Source organism: Vicugna pacos, chromosome 14 (assembly GCF_048564905.1).
Source record: "Vicugna pacos chromosome 14, VicPac4, whole genome shotgun sequence".
Lineage (NCBI taxonomy): Eukaryota > Metazoa > Chordata > Mammalia > Artiodactyla > Camelidae > Vicugna > Vicugna pacos.
The window spans coordinates 73513739-73534222 of record NC_133000.1 but is presented as its reverse complement, the minus strand read 5'-3'; the positions used below and the strand labels follow the sequence as shown (position 1 = coordinate 73534222).

The 20484-nt window shown below is 60.5% G+C and overlaps 1 protein-coding gene across 1 annotated transcript in view; it reads right to left on the bottom strand.

Annotated features, from left to right (window-relative positions):
- TMEM255B (transmembrane protein 255B) overlaps positions 1–20484 on the bottom strand; it is a 36210-nt gene that overhangs the window by 3375 nt on the left and 12351 nt on the right. The window contains exons 4-9 of the mRNA XM_072976592.1: positions 19953–20042; positions 18056–18136; positions 17481–17566; positions 16625–16784; positions 13587–13730; positions 8313–9155 (exon numbers count right to left, since the gene is read on the bottom strand). Of these exons, the coding sequence (XP_072832693.1) occupies positions 8988–9155; positions 13587–13730; positions 16625–16784; positions 17481–17566; positions 18056–18136; positions 19953–20042 (729 nt within the window). The 3' untranslated portion in view covers positions 8313–8987. The remainder of the gene's footprint in view (positions 1–8312; positions 9156–13586; positions 13731–16624; positions 16785–17480; positions 17567–18055; positions 18137–19952; positions 20043–20484) is intronic.

Here is a 20484-nt window from a genome sequence, read left to right as displayed (position 1 = left end):
GGGTAGACGTGTGTGGCTCACACCACAAGTGGACCCCAAACCCAGCCCCCTGTGCTGGCTCCGGGATCAGGGTGGCAGACTGATGGGCTGAGCAGGTCAGGCCAGGGCTTGGAGCTGAGGGACACAGCCTCAGGCTGTCCACCTAGAGCTCGTGAGCCCAGTCCTGAGGACCCTGGTGTTGACCAAGAGGACCAGCACAGACACCGTCTGCTCGGTGAGTGGTCTGAGCACAACTCCAAGGAATGTGGGACACACAGTCCCACTGTGGCCCCCAGGAGCCACCTGGGCTGCCCACCGTCTGGCCACGTGTGGCCTCAGGAGCCCAAAGCCACTCTGGAGCCTGATCCAATTCTCAGTCTTGTCACCACAGCATTCTCACCATGCTCTCTGGTTCCCGTCCACTCTGGAGGTGGCTCTGGAATGTTCTTATGGAATGCTGCCCTGGCTAGCTGTGAGCTTCCTCCTGGCCAGCCACAACCGGCTCATGAAGGCCAGGACGGCCAGCAGAGCAGGGGACTCACACAGAGCCCTGGGGCTGGACTCCGGGACAGACAGGCCAGCGCTCTGGGGCCTCCTGACCACCTTGGGTTCGTCTTCTCCCCGGGGACAGCAAGGCAACATCTGTTTCCTGGTGCGGTTTCCTTAGTCTTCCACTGGGCGCCAGGGGTTACCCTAACTGCTGCCAAGAAAAAGCTTACGGCCAGGTCAGAGCCAAACACTGCAATACGTTCCCAGCTGTGCCGACCAGGTTGGCGAACTTGCTGCTCCCAGGTCCAGGCAGGGCCAAACTGCACACGAGGCCGTGGCTGACGGAGAGTCTGCATCTGACTGTGTGCACCATGGAGGAGCAGCTGGGGTGGGTCTGACTGTGCGCGTTGCAGGACCGCACAGAGATCTGACCGGGCGCCATGGGGGGTGGGGGGTGGGATGGGTTATGCTGCTGACACAGAATGTGGTCAGAGCTGATCTCAGAGTTTTTTGCTCTTTTGGTTTTAAGAGTAACATCTGTGTTTCGTTCTTCTGTTTGTTTCTCGGATACTATAGATCGGTAACAGTTTTGTGTGACGGGCTGTCCTGTGCCTTTAGCACATTTAGGTGCATCCCTATAGCCTGCATGCCACTGCCAGTGGGAACCCACACACACACACACACACACATGAGACAGTCACAGATGTCTTCAGACACTGCCACACGTCCCCTGGGGCAAGTCAAACCTGTCGAAAACCCCGCATTCCAGAAAGAGGACGTTTGACCCCAGCTCACGTAACACAGAAGGTTACCTCTAGGAACAGTACGTATTTAACTCCGAGGTAATGTACGAGGCATTTAGGAGGTAACGTAAAGCTGTAGCCTGTGGGCCAGTGTGGCCCTCCCCTGGCTCTGTTAACAAAGCCTCATTGGCACCAGTCACGGCACTGACTGACCCCTGTGCCCAACTTCTCTCACGTTAGGACGGCCGAGCTGAACAGTGGCTGAACAACTGCTGGCCCTCGAAACCCGAGGTGCGTCCTGTCTGTCCCTTATTGAACTTTGCTGACCTCTGTGATAAAAGACTATTTTTATGAACTAGGGTGAAGAAATATTTCTTTAAAATATAAAACAAAACGCTCTCGTGATAAAGAAAAATATCTAAAAATTGGGCTGCATTAAAATCAAGAACTTCAAGAAAAACAAGGTTGGAGGACTGACGCTACCTGACCTCAAGACTCGTTAAAGGAGTTACAGTAATCAGCACGGCCTGGTATTGCCAAATGAACAGACAGACAGACAGACCAATGGAACAGAAGAGAGAGCCCAGAAACAGACTCGCGAAAATAGAGTCAACTGCTCTTCAGCAAAGGACCGAAGGCAACACAACGGAGCAGAGACAGTCTCTCCACAGAGCGTGCTGGAACAGCTGGACATCGGCACGCAAACGAGCCTCCACGAAACCTTGCGCCCCTCACAAGAGCCAACTCGAAATCCATCACACGTCTGAATGCAAAGATCTACACACGAAACTGTAGAACTCCTGGAAGACGCGCAGGAGAAAATCCGGACGGCCTGGGACTTGGGTTGACTTTTCGGATCCAACGCCAAAGGTGCGACCCACAAAGAAATAACGGCTAAGCCAGGCTCCGTTAAAGCGAAACACTTCTGGCAAATGACACTGTCAAGAGAATGAGAAGACAAGCCACAAACAGGAGAAGATATTTGCAAAAGGCACATCTGATAAGGCTCTGTGACCGAAATGTACAAAGAACCGTTGAAACGCAACAGTCAAAAAGCAAACAACTCAATTTTAAAAACACGCGTCAAAGGCTTCAAAGACATCTTACCAAAGAAGCTACACTGGTGGCAAACAAACACAAACTGACGCTCAGCACCACATCCTCGGGGAGGCGCAAATTAAACAGCAGGGACAGACCACCGGGCACCTGTCAGAACGGCCCCACCCAGACACCGGCAACACCAAGTGCTGGCGAGGACGTGGAGCAGCGGGCACTCAGCACCGCAGGCGGGAGCGCAGAACGGTGCAGCCACCGGGAAGACGGTTCCTAGGGGAACTGAACACACCCTCGCCGGCTGACCCAGCCACGTGCTCCTTGCTGTTTGCCCAGGGGAGCTGAAACTGTCCACACAGAAGTGTGCACACAGCTGTTTACGGAAGATGTGTTCGTAACTGCCCAACCTGGAGGCACCGGAGATGCCCTTCAGCAGGTGATGGGTAAACAGACCGTGTTCCGCTCAGACGCTGCTTTATTATTCAGTGAGAAAAAGAGGTGACCTCCAAGCCGTGAAAAGACATGGAGGAACCTTGAATGCGTGTGAAGAAGTGGAAGACGCCCGTCGGAAAAGGCGCACGTTGTCCAACCCCCACCACGTGACGTTCTGGAAGCAACAGAACCACGGAGGCAGCAGGGACTGGGGAGGGGCCGAGGGGCGGAGCCCGGAGCAGTTCCAGGGCACGAAGCTACTCTGCAGGGGACGGCAACGGCTGGCACGTGTCGTCGCACGTGTGCAAACCCGCAGACGCCCACCACCGGGGGTGGCCCGGGGTGACGGCGGGGGCAGTGCTGGCTCAGGGTCGCAGCGGACGGACCACCTGGTGGGGGCGCTGACAGTGGGGGAGGCTGCGCGCGTGGGGGTGAGGGTCGGTGAGAGAACCTTCACCATCCTCTTAACTTTGTGGTAAATCCAAACTGCTCTAAATAATAGTCCATTAAAAACAAACAAGTCAATCAATCGAGGATGTCTGTTCCTCAAGCACCAGAAAGAGGGCAGCCAACAAGCTCAGGCGGGAGAGGGTGTCGGGAAGCTCCCGGCCCGCACGGGGCGCACGTCCAGAACGCATAACAAATCCCTCCTGCAAACAGGAGCAGAGAGCAGGGAGCTGACAGGCACAGGCGGACCCTGCACAGAACAGGACCACGTGGGCCAGTCTGTCAGTTCCACGGCCGCTCCTCAACACGGAGGGAAATGCGAACCACAGACACCACGAGGTGAGCCCGCAGGGAGAAACCCCCTCACCCGCCGCTGTGCGAGGACCAGATGCCGGCAAGCTGGAGCAGCGAGCGGGTCCTCCCTGCAGCAGACACGGGGCTGGGCACCGCCAGCAGTCAAGGTCGCCAGGGCCCCAAAGCCACGCCAGGGGCCCCACACACCCCAGGAAACCCGAGACACCCCAACGCCCACCCACCGAGAATGGCGGTCCCACGTCCCACGCAGAACCACAGGCAGCAGACGAACGTCCAGCCCACGGTCGCATCTCACTGGTGTGAAGCTTGGCGGAGGCCTGGCGCCCTCGGCCCGTCCACGCGCAAACAGGGCTGCGGAAGACGGTCAGCACGGCGGACCAGGAGGGCCGGCCCCACAGCCCTGCTCTGTCAGCGTCACCGCATTACACCTATAGGTCTGCAGCCTGCTTTCCACACATGTATTAGATTTGTAACTTAAAAGGTTCAGTAAATGGGAAAGGGAAACACAAAGTAACGGGAGCCACCCAAGAGCTGCTGGCAGAGCGAGGGCCCTGCCCCGGACCCCCCTCCGCTGAGCATGCCCTGACAACCCAGCAGCGTCTCTGCTCTGGCCTCCTTTGTGTTTTCATCCCCCGCCCAGAGGGAGCAGAATCGGGCGACAAGACAGGACAGGGCGGGAGTGGGGCGGGCAGGGCGGTGCTGGGTGACCACAGGCCACTCAGGACCAGACGAGGGCCCCTCACTGCGCCCATGACCGTTGTATCGTTAACTGAGCATGTACCGTACTCCCGGCCCTGCCCAGAGGGCTCGTGTGCGCTGGCACCAGACAAACCCCCTCTCCGCTGAGACTCAATTCACACAGCGTAACAGTCACCCTTCACCAGTGCACGATTCAGCGGTTTCAGTGCATCTGTCACCACTGGTTCCAGAACGTCTCCTTGGGCCGCGAGGGAACCCTGTCCCCGTTAGCAGCCTTCCTGACGCCTCCCACTACCTGCCTCAGTCTGGGATGAGGAGAGAGTGGGTCACTTCGCAGACAGAGGGGCAGGGGCTGTGTCCCCAGGTGGGGGGCCCTGGGGGCTGGGGGCCACACGTGGATGCACGCGGCGTGCAGGGTCTGGGAGTGGTCCTGGAGATGGGGGGGGCCTGGCAGCCACCAGCAGACCAGGAGGTGAATTATTCACATTCTTTGTGGCTGGGGTGAGGGATAAAGACATTTTTGTGGATAAAAGCAAAATTGTTGGCCTTGGAGTTTAATATTTTTCATCAGCTCCTGGCTCTGGGCAAGATGAAAAGCCCTGGCAGGCGGACAGGGGCTGGGCGACACTGGTGTGAACAGTCAGGGGAAACTCTGATGCCCCATGTGTCCCACCCCGGGTCCTGCGTGGGGTTGAAGGCTGTCTCCATGTTCTGGGCACCCGTGGCCGGGCTCCAGTCAGCACAGACTGGCTGCCAAGTCTGCAACCCAGCGTCCCAGCTGTTTGCTCCGGGGGCTGCAACGGGCCTGGGGGACACGGGAACTGCGAGACCCCGGGGAGAGCCGCAACCCCCACACGCCCTCACCCACGGAGCCAACAACCCCATCCCGGTGCTCGTGGACCCAATGTCTTGGCAGCAGAGCCCCTGACTCCGTTGGACAGTTTGGTCCTTAAACCCCAGGCAGACGAGGTGCTTGCTGTGTGATCCCAGGCAGGTCAGCTGGGCATGGCGTCCGAGCCCTGATCCTCCCTGGGCGCTTCCTTCGTGCCTAGCAGCCCCTCTCTGATTTCCGCCCCTCAAACCTGAGCAGACGGCTGGCTTCGAGCTCTGTGGTCACGTTAGTCTTTCCTGTTTGGAAAACTGGGGGGGGGGCACTTGGTGCCTTTGCTGGGGTGTGAGGTATCCATCTCCAGGACACCCCAGCCCCACCTCCCCCCGAGGGTGACTCTTCCCGCTTCCGGGGCTCAGGTCTGAGTGCAGAACTTGGAGCGGGGGGGACAGGGCGCCAAGAAGGCAGGACCTTGAGCACGTCCCAGGCCTGTGGACTCTGGTGAAGCGTGGAGCGCCTGCCCTCCTGGGAGGCTCTGAGCACAGTGCCCACGGGAGCAGGTGGGCGTCCTGGAGCCCAGCGCCTGCACCCAGCTCAGGTCCCAGCCTCTGTTCATTTCTCCTCTGTTGCTTCGTCTGGTCGTTTGCACCAGAGTAAATACACCCTGGACAGCAGGAAACAAAGTCCAAGCCCAGAACCCTGGCCCTGTGTCCAGAGCTCCTTCTCAAACAACTAGGATGGGGGTGTTCGAATGTCACGTGTCTTTGCACTTTGACCCCAAACACCAAGAACATAAACCAAAGATCCACTGGAAGCCACTTCTTCCTAGAACTTCCGGGACCCAAACAGGCTGGCATCTCCGTGGCGTGAAGGAACGGTCGTCCACCCGACATTTCGTGGCTTGGCTTTGTCATTTTAACACACTCAGAATGGACGTGCGGGGATGGGCGGCCAGGTGGCCCCTCACACTGGGAGAGCTAAGCGCCTGTGAGAGCCACACAGGTGTCCCCAGCACACGCTGACCAGACCTGTGCCCGGGACCTGCCCCTCCCACGGACGCCAGGAGGGAAAACGAAGCCGGTAGAGCCTTACCCGACACTCAGCGAAATGAACAGACGCGCGTGATGAGGGCGGAGGCCGGTTGGGAGTCAAGCCCTGGAGTCAAGCCAGCACCGGCAACTCCACCTCGGCGCCTCCCCGGGGTGAGCCGGGAGCGCGGCCTGAGCGCGGGTGGCGCCGGCGGCCGGCGGGAGCACAGGAGCCAGGCTCTGCCTCGCCTACCGCAGTCACTCGATTGTGGATCTCGTGTGCGCTAATGTCCTCACGAGATCCTCAGTGTAAAAACGTGTCTGCGGCTGCTAATTCTTACACTTTATTGAAAGTCCCTAGGTTTGTTTTTTATTGTTATACTATTTTTGAAGGTTACTTTCCGTTTACAGTGATTATAAAACATTGGCTGTGTTCCCCGTGTCGCAGGCACATCCTACAGCCTGCCTCACGCCCAGTGGTTTGACCCTCCCACGCCCCCACCCCTAGACTGCCCCCCACACTGGCCACCGCTGGCTTGTTCTCTGGTGCAACATGGATGGCCCCGGGGGGGCACCCTGCTCAGGAAATGAGTCAGACTGAGGTACCATATGACGTCACTTCTGTGTGGAACCAAAAAAGTCCAACAACTAGCGAATGTACCAAAAAAGCAGCAGACCCTCAGACACAGGGAGCAAGCCAGCGGAAGTCCCCAGACCCGCACTGTGACCCCGCCCCCGCTGCCCGGGGCGCCCGGCCATGGGCGCGGCTGCGGGACCCTCGCAGAGCGGAGGATTGAGCGGCTGTGGGGTGGCGGCAGGCACTGGTCTTCCTTACGCAAAACTGCCCGCGGGACCCAATTGGCTCTTACAAGCCTCAGAAATAAGAAGCACCTTCTCTGTTCCGTGCACAGTCCAGGCGGGGAAGACAGTCAATCACTTGATAACTGCCGTTTACAGGACGTTCAAGGCACGTTTCTTTGGTGAAAAACGATCTCCCCAGATCGCAGCCGACTCTTCCTGTGAGAGCCACCCTGGGTGTCAGGACACGTGTCCCGTGGGGTCCTCGGTGCACGCCAGGCCACCCCAGCCCACAAACTCCTGCCGCCATGATCCTGAAGCCCCCAGAAAGGATGAGTTTTGAACCAGATCCTAGCTCTTCATGCAGCCGCCAAGCAAAGCCATGAGGAAGTGGACCTGGGCCAGTGAGTCTGGGTGACAGGGGCGGACGGGGAGGGACTCTGGGACCCACGGGGGCCACTGAGTCGGGCACAGGCGGACAGCTGGAGGAGCGGCAAGGCCACGTGTGGCCGAGGGCACCGTCTCAGCCAATGGAACTGTTCCTTCTAAATTTGACAGTTGTGTTATTTTTTACGATATGCCCGAAGCAAGTCAAACAATTCAGCCAGCTTGGCCACGGATGGTTTGACCTAAAATCCAAGCTGACAATGAGTGACCGCTGCGTTCGTGGCCTTGGGGCTCAAGCCCCAGGTCCTGGCCACAGAGGCCAGGGCTGTGCGGGGCCCACGGGGTCAGGACCCCTGGAAACACAGAGTCCACATTCAACAAAATGCAGGCGGGCCTCGCTCTACGGCTCCTCAGAGACTGAGTTTGCACAAGTGGGGGGCGCGGGGCCGCCCTGCGTGGGGCAGGTACTTTCGCTCGTGTCTGCGTCGCTTGCTGGTGGCTCCCAGGACACCCCAGACTGTTCATTATTATGGTATTTGTGTGGTGATTCACGGCCAGTGATCTTCGCTGCTACTGTTATGATTGGGCATTTCTGGGCAATGAAGCGTCTGTAATTGGGGGATGAACACCAGCCACGCGCCCTGGACAGACTGCAGCCTGGCGTGAGTATCGTTCACGAGCCGGGAAACCAGGGGTTCTGTCACTCACCTCACGCAGTCTTGGCTCTGCTGCCCGGAACGGCCAGGGGGCTGCCGGGACCAGAATGGCAGACGCCCTGACCAGCGTCCGGGCCTGCCTGCCTCGTCCGTAACAAGAGGCCCTCCTGAGTCGAGGGCCCAGACTCTTCTCCGGGCCCTCCCTCCTCGAGAGGAAATGCTTGACGGGCACAGGAAGCAGAGCGGGGGGTGTTTTCCGAACGCGAGGGCCGGGGGTATTTTGTCTGTCAGACCAAATGTGCCTGCAGCCCGCAGGGGAGCAGGAGACCGCGTCCTCTTAAGCCGCCCCCCTCCCCGTCCCTCCTCTCTCCCCCACTTCCCCTGTTCCCCAGAGACCCAGGACTGTAAATCTGGTCTGCCACTGGGCCAGGACTCGACTGTGCAGGGCCGTGCTCACCTGCTCCCTCAGGTGTGTCTGCAGTGGGCAGGTGCCCGGGGGTCTGGGGTAGTAGCTTCAGGTCTGTACTGGGCACAGCTGCTGGGGGAGGCCCATTCGGGGTGCCCCCCAGAGCAGGCCGGGCTCCCCCAACACACTCCACAGAAGACAGATGCCTCACACAGGAAACGGGCAACCACAGGGAGCAGACGTCCCCTCAGCGGGTCGGCGTTTGGAAAGGAGCACGGACCCCAGGCACTTGCAGGCTTTGGAAACAGCATTTATATGTGAGCCAGGAGTCCGGTCGCTGGAGCAGACGTGTCCCTGGGGACACGACCAATAGACACAGCCACAGCATGTCCCCTCCAAGAGCCCCTCCTCTCGCGGCACGGGGCCACATGCCCTTCGCAAAATGACGCAATGACTAGCGAGGACGACAGGAGGGCGTGAAGCTGCTTTGTCAGCGAGCGAGGGGCCCTGCATGGGGACCCGCAGTTTGGTGTGCAGCTGACCTGGAGGTGCCGCCCACGGCCCCCGGGGCTCTGTGCCCCTGTGATTCGCCCCGGGAGGGAAGGGGCTCAGCCTCTGGAAGGTGCTGTGCCGTGTCCAGGAGGCTGAGCCACGGAAGCAGGGCTTGCAGACACAGCTTTGTTTTCTAACAACCCCAAGGAGATTTTGCTCGATCTCTGGCTCTGGTCAGGGTGCATAAGGGGGCGGCTTCTCCCCCAGGAGGACGTGGGCGGCAGCATAGACAGGGGGCACACTGGGGGGGCCCCCACAGCCGGAGCTGGACTGAGACGGAGGCCGTGTGTCCTCAGACATAGAGAGGTCAGCGCTGGGCAAGGCCGGGAGGCCGCTGGAGGGCTGCAATTAAACAGAGAAGCATCCTCAGTCGGCAGGAGGGCAGCCACACACACTTCCACGTGCAGCCCAGGAGCGTGCCACCAGCGCCCTCCAGAGCGCCCCCAGCTCAATCTCCCCAGACCCAGGCCCTCCCAGTGGGACCTGCTCCCTGATCAGCCTGCAATCCCAGGGGCCGGACGGAGGGCCCAGTTCAGCCCAGCGGGGCCCCCTTTGCACAAACGCCAATCCACCACCTGCAGGAATGCCCTGCAGATCCCTGACTCCTGGCCTTGCCTGCTGGGCACCAGTCTCAACCCTCGATGGGGTGGCCATCGACCGGCCTGATGCCGGGACACGGTCATGCGAACCCTGTCTGCGGAAAAGGCTGCACGGCTTGCTAGGGGCCCTGGGTTGACTCGACACTTCATATTTTAAGGGAAAAAAACCAAGAACATGAATATTTTCAACACAGTGTGATGGTTAACCTTACGCATTAACTTGGCTAGACCTCGGTGCCCAGATCTTTGCTCAGACAGTCCGGAGGTCACTTTGAGGGTGTTCTCTAGCCACGATTACCAGGAAGATCAGCAGACCACCCTCCTCGCTGTGGGAGGGCCTCCTCTGATCAGTCAAAGAGGGAAAGACTGAGGTTCCTGAGGAACAGAGAGTTCTGCCTCCAGACTGACGGGACTCGAATCTGCAAAATCCCTTCCTCCAGGGGCCTCCAATCTGTGGCCTGCCCTGCAGGTTTCTGACTCTCTCTCTACCTCCATTTCTCTACCTGTACGCCTCTGTCTGTAGCATCGACACCTGTAGCTGCAGACATATCTGTGTCTGAGTCTGTTATGCGCACACACCCTGTCAGCTGTTTCTCTGGAGAAGCCACACTAATACACGTAGACGCAAGAAAACGTGATTCTGTGAAGGAAACGTTGGGGCGTGGCACAGATTCTAAATCAATGAAATTTCCAGCTTTTTTTCCCACCTGTCAACAAACCTTAAGTTTCTTTTTATTTCTTAATTTCTAAGGGTTAAAAATGCCTGCTTTAAACCAATATTAAATAAATAAAGCGAGCTCCCCCCACAACAGGACACAGGCATGTGTGCGGGCTCCAGTCTGTGGCCATACGGTGTGGCTCCTTTGCTGCCCGCCTGCCAGCTACCCAGGTCCTGGGGAGGCCGGTCCGCCCCACCCCCAACTCCAGAGACGCCTCAGACCTCAGGATCTGAAAGGAGACTTTTCTCATAAGCTGGAGCTCAGGTTCGACAGCTGGGGCTTTTGGAGTCCAAGGGCCCTGGGCTCCTGCCCACCTCTCTTTCTTCCTTTCTCTCAAATTCACACTTATCTGACCTCGGGGGACAAAGCAAACCTCTAGAGAACACCCTCTCAGGTCTGCTAGGGGCTCCCAGCTCCCTCCAAGCACGTGTCTGCTCAGTGCTTCACAGGAGACAGCAGCTGAGAAAACCGGGACTAAAGCACACTAGACTATGGACTAAACCAGTGGGAGCCAGAGCGAGCCAGCAGGAAACAATAAACCACCAGGAACCACAGAGTAAACCGCCACGGAGCAACCCACTAAGAACCACGGGGTAAGCCACCAGGAACCGTGGAGTAAACCACCACGGACCACGGGGCAGCCCACCAGGAACCACAGAGTAAACCACCACGGACCACAGAGTAAACCACCAGGAACTACGGAGCAAACTAGGCTCTGTCCACACAGGCGACCCCGTCAGAGGAACAGACAGCAAGTCCCTCGGTTATAGGGCCTGAGGTCCCTTAGCTGCGGGATGCAAGCTGATGGTCAGCATGTCCTATTCCTGAAAGCTCATCAGCGCCAAGCCCTTCCCTGCACGTCCTGGTCGGGTGGCCCTGGGAGCAAGGAAGGTGGGTTCCCTTCTGGATTTCTCTTTTGACTAACTGCTCAAAACAGCCTGCCAGTAGCTGCTCGCTGCTTGCTGTTATGTGAGAGCATCTCCACTGCTGATGACTTTGACGAGCACTGAAACACCCCCTTGCCTCCTCTGCTGGTCAACAGCAGCAGCATCAACCTGTGTTTTTCTTCTCAGGAAACACAGAGACTCCCTGACTGTCATCTCCCGGAAATCTGATTACTGACGTCTGTGGAATGACACTCACATGTGCGCTGGCGTAAAGGCTGATGAGGCCCCGGGAGGGGAGCCCAGGCCTCCTCGGGAGGGAGAACGGGGAGCATCTGCTGTTTGTGAAGAGCCAGGGCTGCAAGGTGGATGAGGATGGGGTCCAACACCGGATAAAGTGGTCCATTCATCAGCACTGAGCTGCATGGACGGAGGCCATGCCCCACCCTGTACTCCTGCAAGGACCACAGCCCCTGAGGGGACAGGAGCAGGAAGCCGCCCAGTGCCCGAGCTCAGGGAGCAGAGCACCAGCTGCTGTCGGCCTCCAGCACCAGCAGGATGAGGCCCTGTCCTCCCCCAGTCCTCCCTTTGGCCAAGCTTGCAGGAGGCTGGTGACAACCCAGCCCGAATGTCGGGGCTGAGACCAGAGGAGGGGCCCTGTGGGGGTCATCTCCACCTCCCAGCCATGCTGGCACAGCATGGCCTCCCTCCCAGGTCAGGGAGCTCCCGTGTGTGGGAGCGGCTGTGGTACCTCAAGGTGGACGTGGGGGTGGCAAGACCAGCCAGCATGCAGGGAGTGTGGGTCCCTCCCTGACTGCATTTTCAAGCTTGGGTTTGTGACCACAGGTGGCCAACCAGCCGAGGGTCCAGCGCTCCCTACAGCTGTGGGTCTCACATTCCAGGTTTGCAAACTAAGCAGATGAGGATGGCCAAGCAGAGCCCCCAGGACACAGGACACAGCCCAGATGACGCAATCCTTCCTGTGATGGGGACCAGGGAGGACGCCCGGAGGTGGGATGCGGGTGACACTTCTGGGCAAGGCGGGGGCTGCAGGTATGGCCTGGGTGTTGGGAAAGCTGTGCCCCGTGACACCAGGGCGTGCCCGCCCTCAGGAGTGACGCCACCAGGGGGCGCCAGCAACCAGCTCATTTCCTGACCCCTGGATAGTCCCTTCCCAGGTCTGGAGCCAGGCCTCTCTCCAGTGGAGACCAGGCTCACAGGGGCCTCTCATGCCCAGACTCAGGACCCACCCTGCAGGGCAGGATGGCGACTGGCTAACTGGTCAACCCGCGATGGCCGGTGGAGGCCTCCCACAGCACATCCTGTGAGCCACCTCTCCGCACAGGCGTGGCATTGACCTCAGGCTGTGTCCCAGCCTCCTCTATGAATTCCAAGGCCCCCAACGCCCTGGGTGCATAGCCACCAGCTTCATTCTCAAGGCAAGTAGAAGGAGCTGGGCACAGAGGAGGGGACGGGCAATCCCACAGGGAGATAAGGTCGTCGCTGAACTCTCCCCGGCTGGCCCGTCCTCGGCAGGACGTGACCTGCAGGCTTTCTTAACATGCCGCACCCCCACTTCCTGAGGTCCAGAGACCCCACACCCCCTTCCAGCCACACGCGCCGTCGGACCTCACTGACCCAGGGGTGAGCTGGGGTGGGTCTGCGGGCTCCTCCAAGTCAGAGGGGGCACAGAGATGAGGCAACAGGTGCACACGGCAGTCCCTTCACCTCAGCCCCCCTCGAATCCACCCCAGACAGACCCATCCTGTACAGCCACCGGTCCTAAGCTGGTGTCACGTCCTGCCAATGTCACTCTCTGGGCGCTGGCCCCCCAAACAAATGAAGGCATGTGACCTCACAACACACAGCCGGGGTCTGGGCATCCCCTCGTTCATCCCCTAGCCCCCGCCCGCCCAAGGGCAGAAGCAAAGCCCATCCCACACCTTGGTAGCAGGAACTCCCAGGACTGGTCGCTGACCACCACTGTCATCGACACAGACCCCAGAGGAGGTCCACCAGGTCGCCCTCAACACCGGGGCTAAGACAGGTTAACCTCTGCCTCCGAGGACACAGGCGACAGCTGGGGACATGTCTGTCATCTCAACGGGGGTGTGCCGGCAGCGGGAGGGTGGGCCGGGGGCACTGCTCTGTAAACAAGGTTTGGCCTCCAAATGCCCCCTTTCCCATAGCAGCCCCAAGGCCAGCATTGTGCAAGTGTCCCAGTGTCGGTGATGTGTGGGTGGGTGGGTGGCTCACTCACTCTGGACAGGAACCTCTGTGGGCTGGCTGGGTCACCAGGGCCACACAGAGCAAAGGATGCCCCAAATGCCCCGGAGAGCTGTTGGACGTCCAGGCAAGGGGCCTGGGGTCACCCTCCACGTCCCCTTAGACTGTCCCGAACCCTTTGCTGGTGCAAGCCAACTGCACTGCCCTGTTACATCAGGAGGGGAAGCCACAGGCCCCCTGACCTTCAGCCAGAGCTGCACCTCCACCCCTGCACCCTGTCCGACGGCTAAGTGACCACTGCCCATGACGTGAGCAGCGGCTTCAGCCCGGAGACGCTCAGCCTACCTGGAGAGGCAGCGGGAAGGATGAGCAGGTGGGGAGGGCTGCGGGCGCAGGGCAGAAGCCGGAGTAGGCCAGGACCTGCTGGGCGGGGTTGTACAGCATCTGGGGCGGTGCAGGCGGGCCATAGGCCCGCTGGGACAGAGGGACCTGCCAGGAGGGTGGAGACGCGTCAGCCGACCCTCCCAGGCGTGCGCCCCTCCACCCGACCCCTCTCTGAGAAACTCATCCCCCAGCCGCCGTCCTTCTGGGTCCCGAGTCCTCAGCCAGGCTCTCTCCCTAAAAGGGGGCTCAGTCCCGCTTTTCGTTTTCTCGGTTTTTTGTCCCAGGGACCCGCCAGCCTAGGCCAGGCTCTCTTGGTGCTTTTTCTGAAAGAGCAGGAAGACCCCAGCCCCTCCACTGCAGGGGCCTGTGTCGTGGGGTCCCCACGCAGCTGCCACGAGGAAGGGGCTGGCTTTGGGGGCCCCTCCCCACAGGTGCTCCCGTGGCCCAGCTGTGAGGGAGAGCTCTGGTTGCAGGGATTTCTGGAGAAGCACGGACGAGACCAGAACTTCCCAAATTCCTGCTCCCATCAGTTCACGGGAGGCTCTGACTCCCCAGGGGAAATCGGGACCTGGGCCTGATTCGGCTGCTCACCCAGCCCCGGGGGAGGACGGGCCGTGGGACAGACTCCTCCCCCGAGGGCGGCCAGTCACTCCCCTGGGGGCCTCAGGGTTCCCAGACCAGAGGCATACCCTTCCCTAAGAGCACGAACTGGGTTCCCGCCTGACTGCCATGGGGCAGGCACCGTGGATCTGGGGAGGGGCCACACAGCAGGGGCAGAGGGTCTGAAAGCTCATCGCAGCACTGGAGGTGACCAGAGCCGGCTGAGGGCTGGGCTGGGCAGTGGGGAGGCTGGGCCTGCAGGGGCAGGGGGAGCAGGGAGCCCCCAGAGCTGCCCCGCCAGCCAGGCCCTCCTACCAGGAGCTCAGCACGAGGCCTGCCTGTCGCTGAACTGCATCGAGGAGTCAGTCGAACTCCAAGGAGGGAGCCGATGGCTCAGCAGCAGGGACACAGGACGGAGAACTCGAGGCAGAGCCCAAGCTCAGCCACCGCGACGCCCTGACACCTTATTCGCCAACGAGCAGAGCCGAGCGCCAGCTGCACACGCCCTGACCCAGCCGGCTCAGCCCGCAGCCGCGCCCCAAGGCCACGGAGAGCCGTCAGGGTCCAAGGCGTGGCTGGGGGCCTCCCGGCCACAGGGGAGAGCCTGGGGGCTGGGGCTGAGAGGGCTGGTGAGGGTCGAGGGTCAGGGCCAGAGAGGAGCCGCCTAGCCCTACTCAGCCTTTCAGGGTCCCGGGGGGACAGGGGTTGGGGTCTCCCACGAGGCAGCCTCATTCCGGGACACTACGGCCACTCCGAGGGGGACGCTGGACCCCACCCCCAGCCTCCCGTCCCGCGTCTGCCCAGTCTGGCATGACCGCCTGTCCACCTTGTCACCCCTGAGCCCCCGTGACTGCGATGTGACCCCGGCTGGGCCAGCAGGACTTCCCACCTGCCTTCTTATACCCGAGGCCAATGCAGACCCTTCCTCACTCAGACTGGTTTCAGCTGAGTTTAAGCCGGGTGTCTGTAAGTGTTGCCACGATGCTGGAGCAACCCCGCCCCGGGAGACCCTCTGCAGACCCGAGGCTCCCCCGCTCCCCTCAGGATGAGCTGTCTGTGACCGGCCCTCCCGGCCCTCAGTGCCGAGGGCTTTGGGTGGTCAGTGAAGTGTCTTCATCCCTTAAGATAATTCCTAAATTATAAGGTCCATTAAAGTTGCTTTAAGGAATCACCTGCCTTGCTTCTTACAACCCCCCAGAGCTTTGGGTTCATGGAAGGAGGTTGTCCAGAGTCTACAGAACTCCATGTCCTGCCTGTGTGACCAGGGCCTTCCCAGGATATTACTACCTTCCCGAGAGAACACTCCAGCAAGGTTATCGTAACCTCAGTGGGCTCTGGAGCTGCTTCCGGAAACCCACTGGGCTGACCGCCATCCCCGGGGACAGGCCAACCTCTACCCCAGCTCGCAGGCCGGCAGGACGCTCACCAGACACACTGCGAGTCAGTCTGGTCTAACCTCGCTCTCCTATAATCTGCCAGGGGCAAAGCTCTGACATGGCCACAGCAGGAAGGCCCCACCCCGGGGGATTGTGCAGATGCACCGTGGGGCCCTGCGGACGCCAGGCTTCCTGGCCCTCGTCCTCGAAGGATGGGACACTCGTCCCTCATGAGTGTAAAGACATCCCACGACCAAGCGGCTGCACTGCCCGGTGAGGGCCGGGACGGCTGTGGTTATGGGGCTTAGGGTCTCGGTGGCATCTCAGGTTTTGTCTGGAGCCAGGGAACCCTCAAGAAACATGTCACATCTCGGAGGCTCCCGGTAAGCTGAGAAACGTGGCCAATGGCCAGAGCCTCCGGGCTGTGGTGACAAGCCACCACATGGCAGTCTGAGCTGCGGACGGGGCTGGGGTCTGGCCTGCGGGGGCTGTGTTTGCACACATTTGTGTTTTCGTTAGCGCTGGATGGCACCGGGCGGCTGTGAGCTCCCCTTGGTGTCTGTGGAGGAAGGGTGACATTGCAGGAGGTGGCGTCTGGCCCCAGTGAGAACCTAAATCAGAACAGACGGGTCCCTGGGGAGGACACTGCCCTGCGGAGAGCCCGAGAGCAGCCTCCGGCCTGGGCCCTGCAGAGCTGCCCCTCCCCGGAGGCCCCAGACTCTGGAGCCCGTTCCCAGGAGGCTGGCCTCACAGTCGTCTGAGCTTGGGGTGGGAGGGAGGGAGGCCCCGGCAATCCACATGTGGACACAGCCATGGGGGTGCCAGGCTCAGGTCCCCTTGCGGCTGAAGTCGTGCCCCCTGCGTGGGCTTCAGTGGCTCCAGCCTCAGGTGGGGAGGGGACTGAGGGCCCTGCTTCCACGCACAGCCCTGAGGCTGGGCCCCACCGGCCTGTCCCCTCATCTGTGAGTGAGGGTGATGGGGCCGTGGGCCTGGTCTGCTCAGCACGGGGCGGGCGTTACTCACCACGTCCTTGAAGGCCCCCAGGACGGCCGCAGTGACGATGCCCAGGAACAGGCCCAGGACGTTGAGTGCCAACGAGGCCCAGAGCAGCCGGTGCAGGTGGAGCACGTCCCGGCAGCTGCTCACGCCCACGAACTCGTAGTAGACGGGAGGGTGCTCAGTGCTGCGCGGGGGCAGGGGGGACAACAGCGTCACCCACACCTGCACTGAGGTGACGCATCCCGCGAGCAGGGTGGCTCAGAGACACAGTGTCCAGCCAGGTGCTCAGGCGTTTGCTGAGAAGTCCCGGGGCCCTGACCATGGAGGGACGGGGCTGTCTGTTGAGCGCACCCTGAAGACCCGGGGCAAGGCTGTCCCCAGGGAGCTTGGTGTCCACCTGGGGAGGGAGCACAGGCCTCTGAGCAGGAAAGACTGCCCCAAACACAGGCCCTGGGAGATGGAACCTTGACTTGGTCGCCCTCAGAGCCAGCAGGGCAGAAAGGCTGACAGCAGAGCCCTCTCCACCTGGCCGCCCTGGCAGGGAACACGGGAGGGTGAGCCCCAGTGAGGCTCATCCTGGCCCCGTGGCCTGGGCCTGCGGAGGTCTGTGCAGGGTCTAGACCACGGCATCTCATCATATGGCCCCGGCCACGAGGAGCTGCCAGTAGCCTGACTGGGGTGGAAACGGGGTAGATCCCCACTCTTAGGGAGGGGGTGCAGCCTAGACCCCCAGAGTTTTCCACAATTCAGAGACGGGGCCCCAAGAAGCAAACATTCAGCTCCCTGCTAGTTCTAATGTAGGCGTTCAAGCTAGTAACACAAAATTTAAAAGACAATGCAGGGAGGGTTCTGATTCCCCCAGCCGTCAGGCCCCTCTCACCTCTCACAGCTGTAGAGGTCACAGCAGTAGCAGGTGTTGCTTCTAACCTTCAGCTGACACCTTCCGTTCAGGGAGTGACAGGTGACCTGCGAGCAGAGACCCGTCAGGTCCCCGCCGGCCTCACTCCAGGTGGGCAGAGGCCTCCCTTGGGGGAAGGGGGGACCCAGCCACTCTGCCCCTCAGTCAGACCACTGCCCCTCCTGACCCACCCCTCCCTCCCCCAGACCGGGTGCAGCAGGGCTGGGAGGAGTCCGAGGACTAGGTTCAGCCACCCCAGGAGGCCAGGTGGCCAACACTCACTGGACAAGGGGAGGGAGAGGGCTCCGGGCAGCACGACTGGACCAAGCCGGCACACCCCAAGCCACCCGCAGGCCTCCCCTCGGGCGCCTGCGGCACTGGGGTGCAGGTGTTTGGGCAGCTTTTGATGTGAAAGCAGCAAGACTGGGGCAGAAACATGCACCTTCCTCCCTCCCCCAGCGCTCTGCAACCGGCAGGAGGACCCCCGCCACCCACGTGTGTGAGGTCAACGGGCAGAGACCACCGGGTCGCGGAGCCAGACCGGCCCCGCTGCTTACCTCCGTCTGGTAGACGTCGTGCAGGTATCCGACTCCGCTGGAGTAAAACTGACACCTTCCCGCCACGAGGGGCCTGGGTTCCTGGAGACGAGGCACAAATGGAATGGAGTGGTTTCAGCCCCAAATCCAGAGCAGCCAGAGGCGACTTCAGACGCTGAGTCTAAAGCGGAGACGCCAGCACCAACCAGAGCCTCCCAGAAGGAGACCGAGAGGCAGGAAGCACGTGGCTCATCCCTGGGCAGCTGGGCTCCTGTGCCCAGAGGGTGGGTGAGCAGCCGCCCTGCCCTGCGGCCAGATGGACGCGTCTTCCCCCAACTTCAAGGCAGCTGAAGGGAGACGACTGTGCACTCACACACAGCCCAGAGAGACTCCTTGGCTCCTACCTCTTTTCCTAAAAGCAAAACTCTTTTTACTACTAGGAAAGGAGCAAGACGGATTTCAGAGTAACTCCGTCATCCATCCAACCAGCCAATCGTCCATCTGATGGCTTAATCATTCAACCATCTACGTAACACTCCACCATCTCTTCATTGCTCCATGCATCCATCCACTCGTCCACTCGTCCATCTCTCCATTCGTTCATCCACCCCTCACCCATCCTTCCATCCCTCCATCCACAGCCACCCATCCATTCATCCCTCTACTTGTACGTCTCTCCATCCCTCCACCCGCAACCACCCACCCATCTTCCATCCATCCATCCCTCCTTCCACGCCCTCAGGGCCTCATCGCCTGTTAAGGACCCATCTCTCTGGAGGTAAGGTTTCAACACATCAGTCTGGGGGATGGGAGCACTCTGTCCACAGCAGAAGCCCCGACAGCACGGTCACACGCTGCTGTACCCGTGGACGAGCTTGGAGGCGGGTGGGGCAGTGAACGTGACTGAGTCTGCATCTCAGCCCAGTCACTTCTGTCCAAGGCCATAGAATGCCTAATGAGGTTCCTCAGGAAACGTAGCCATGACTTCACTGTGGCAGCCTCGTTGGAACGGGGGCTGAGAAGGGGGCTCGAGCGGGACAGGGTGACGGTCAAGACCCCTTGGCAAGCAGACAGCAGGTGCAGCGCCAGCACAGACCCGACGGTCTCCCCACCTTTGAGTCCTAAGACGAAGGTACCAACTGGTGGACGAACGCAGGAAGCACCACTGCACGTGACCAGGGCTGGCTCACTTCAAGGGAAACGGGGCTGATGGTCAGGCAAGCGCTTCGGTGCTTCTGATGAGGACGGCCGCTGCACTGCACTCCAACTGACGCTCTCGGACTTGCCTGACTGGAACTTGAAGGACCGCTTCCTGACCGTGCAACAGAACTTCCACAAACACAGAAAAGGGATCCGGACACATCCAATGCGGTCTGACAACGGGTTTTGCATTTTTCCTTCGGCTGGCTGCCTTGGCTGATTTTAACGCAATTTAATATTGCGTTATGTGATCTGTGCCGAGGCCGAGGGGGCCCCACAGGTCCAAGCCACAAGCGTCCGATGTGGCTCACGTTCAAAGATCCACTGCCAGGCTCGTCCGCCCAGACTTCCACGCCGTCAGGTGCCACGGAGGCAGAAGATTCTGCCACTCCTCCTGAAAGATGCATTTGAGCTAAAAACCTGGGAAGTCATAGGGCAGCAGATTGTTGATTTAAAGAGACTTGAGGAGAGTCGGTGGGGCGTTGAGGACTTTGGCTCCAATGATGTGCTGGGGCTGCGGGCGGGGGCGGCGGGGAGAGCCGGGTCAGCCCGGGAGGAAGCGAGGGGCAGGAGGGACAAGACCGCGGTCGGCCAACACCAGTGGGGAGACAGACAGTGGGGGTGCTGAGCTGCGCCTGCAAAAGGAAACTTAACTCTGCAGATTTTCTAAAACCCAAAGTAACTGAGACCAACATCAGGAAGAGTGAAGGAAACTCACGATGTGCTGAGCAGCAAACACGCCGTCCACGATGGCGCAGCAGAAGGTGGCCACCACCCCGAAGCTGATGAACACGATGGCTGCCACCAGCTGGAAGCAGAAGGGCAGGGCTCAGCACAGACGGACCCTCAAGGCCAGCGTCAGGCCCCCGGAGGCGAGGGAGGGGCCGAGGACCCCAGAGCATGCAGTGCCGCCCCACACGGAGGTGATGGGGCTTTCAGGGCAGTGTGACCGTCTGCGACATCTTGCAAATACAGCGCTGCTACACGGTTCTATGTAAAACTCTGGGCTTACGCGTAAGTATTTCTGCGGGGTGGATTCCCGGGACATGCAGGAACCCACGCTCGCAGTCGGGGCTCCGTGGGCAGGGTCTCGCGCTTCAGCACCCGAGAGGACGCTGCGGGCTTGCTCCTCCCGCAGCCTGCCACCTGCCCCCGAAGCCTGGAGATGCTGCCTAGGGCCAACCTCGGGGTTTCCGAGCTGATGGGCAAAAAAGGCTCCCTGTGCCCTCAAACACACTCCTCTGTGTTCA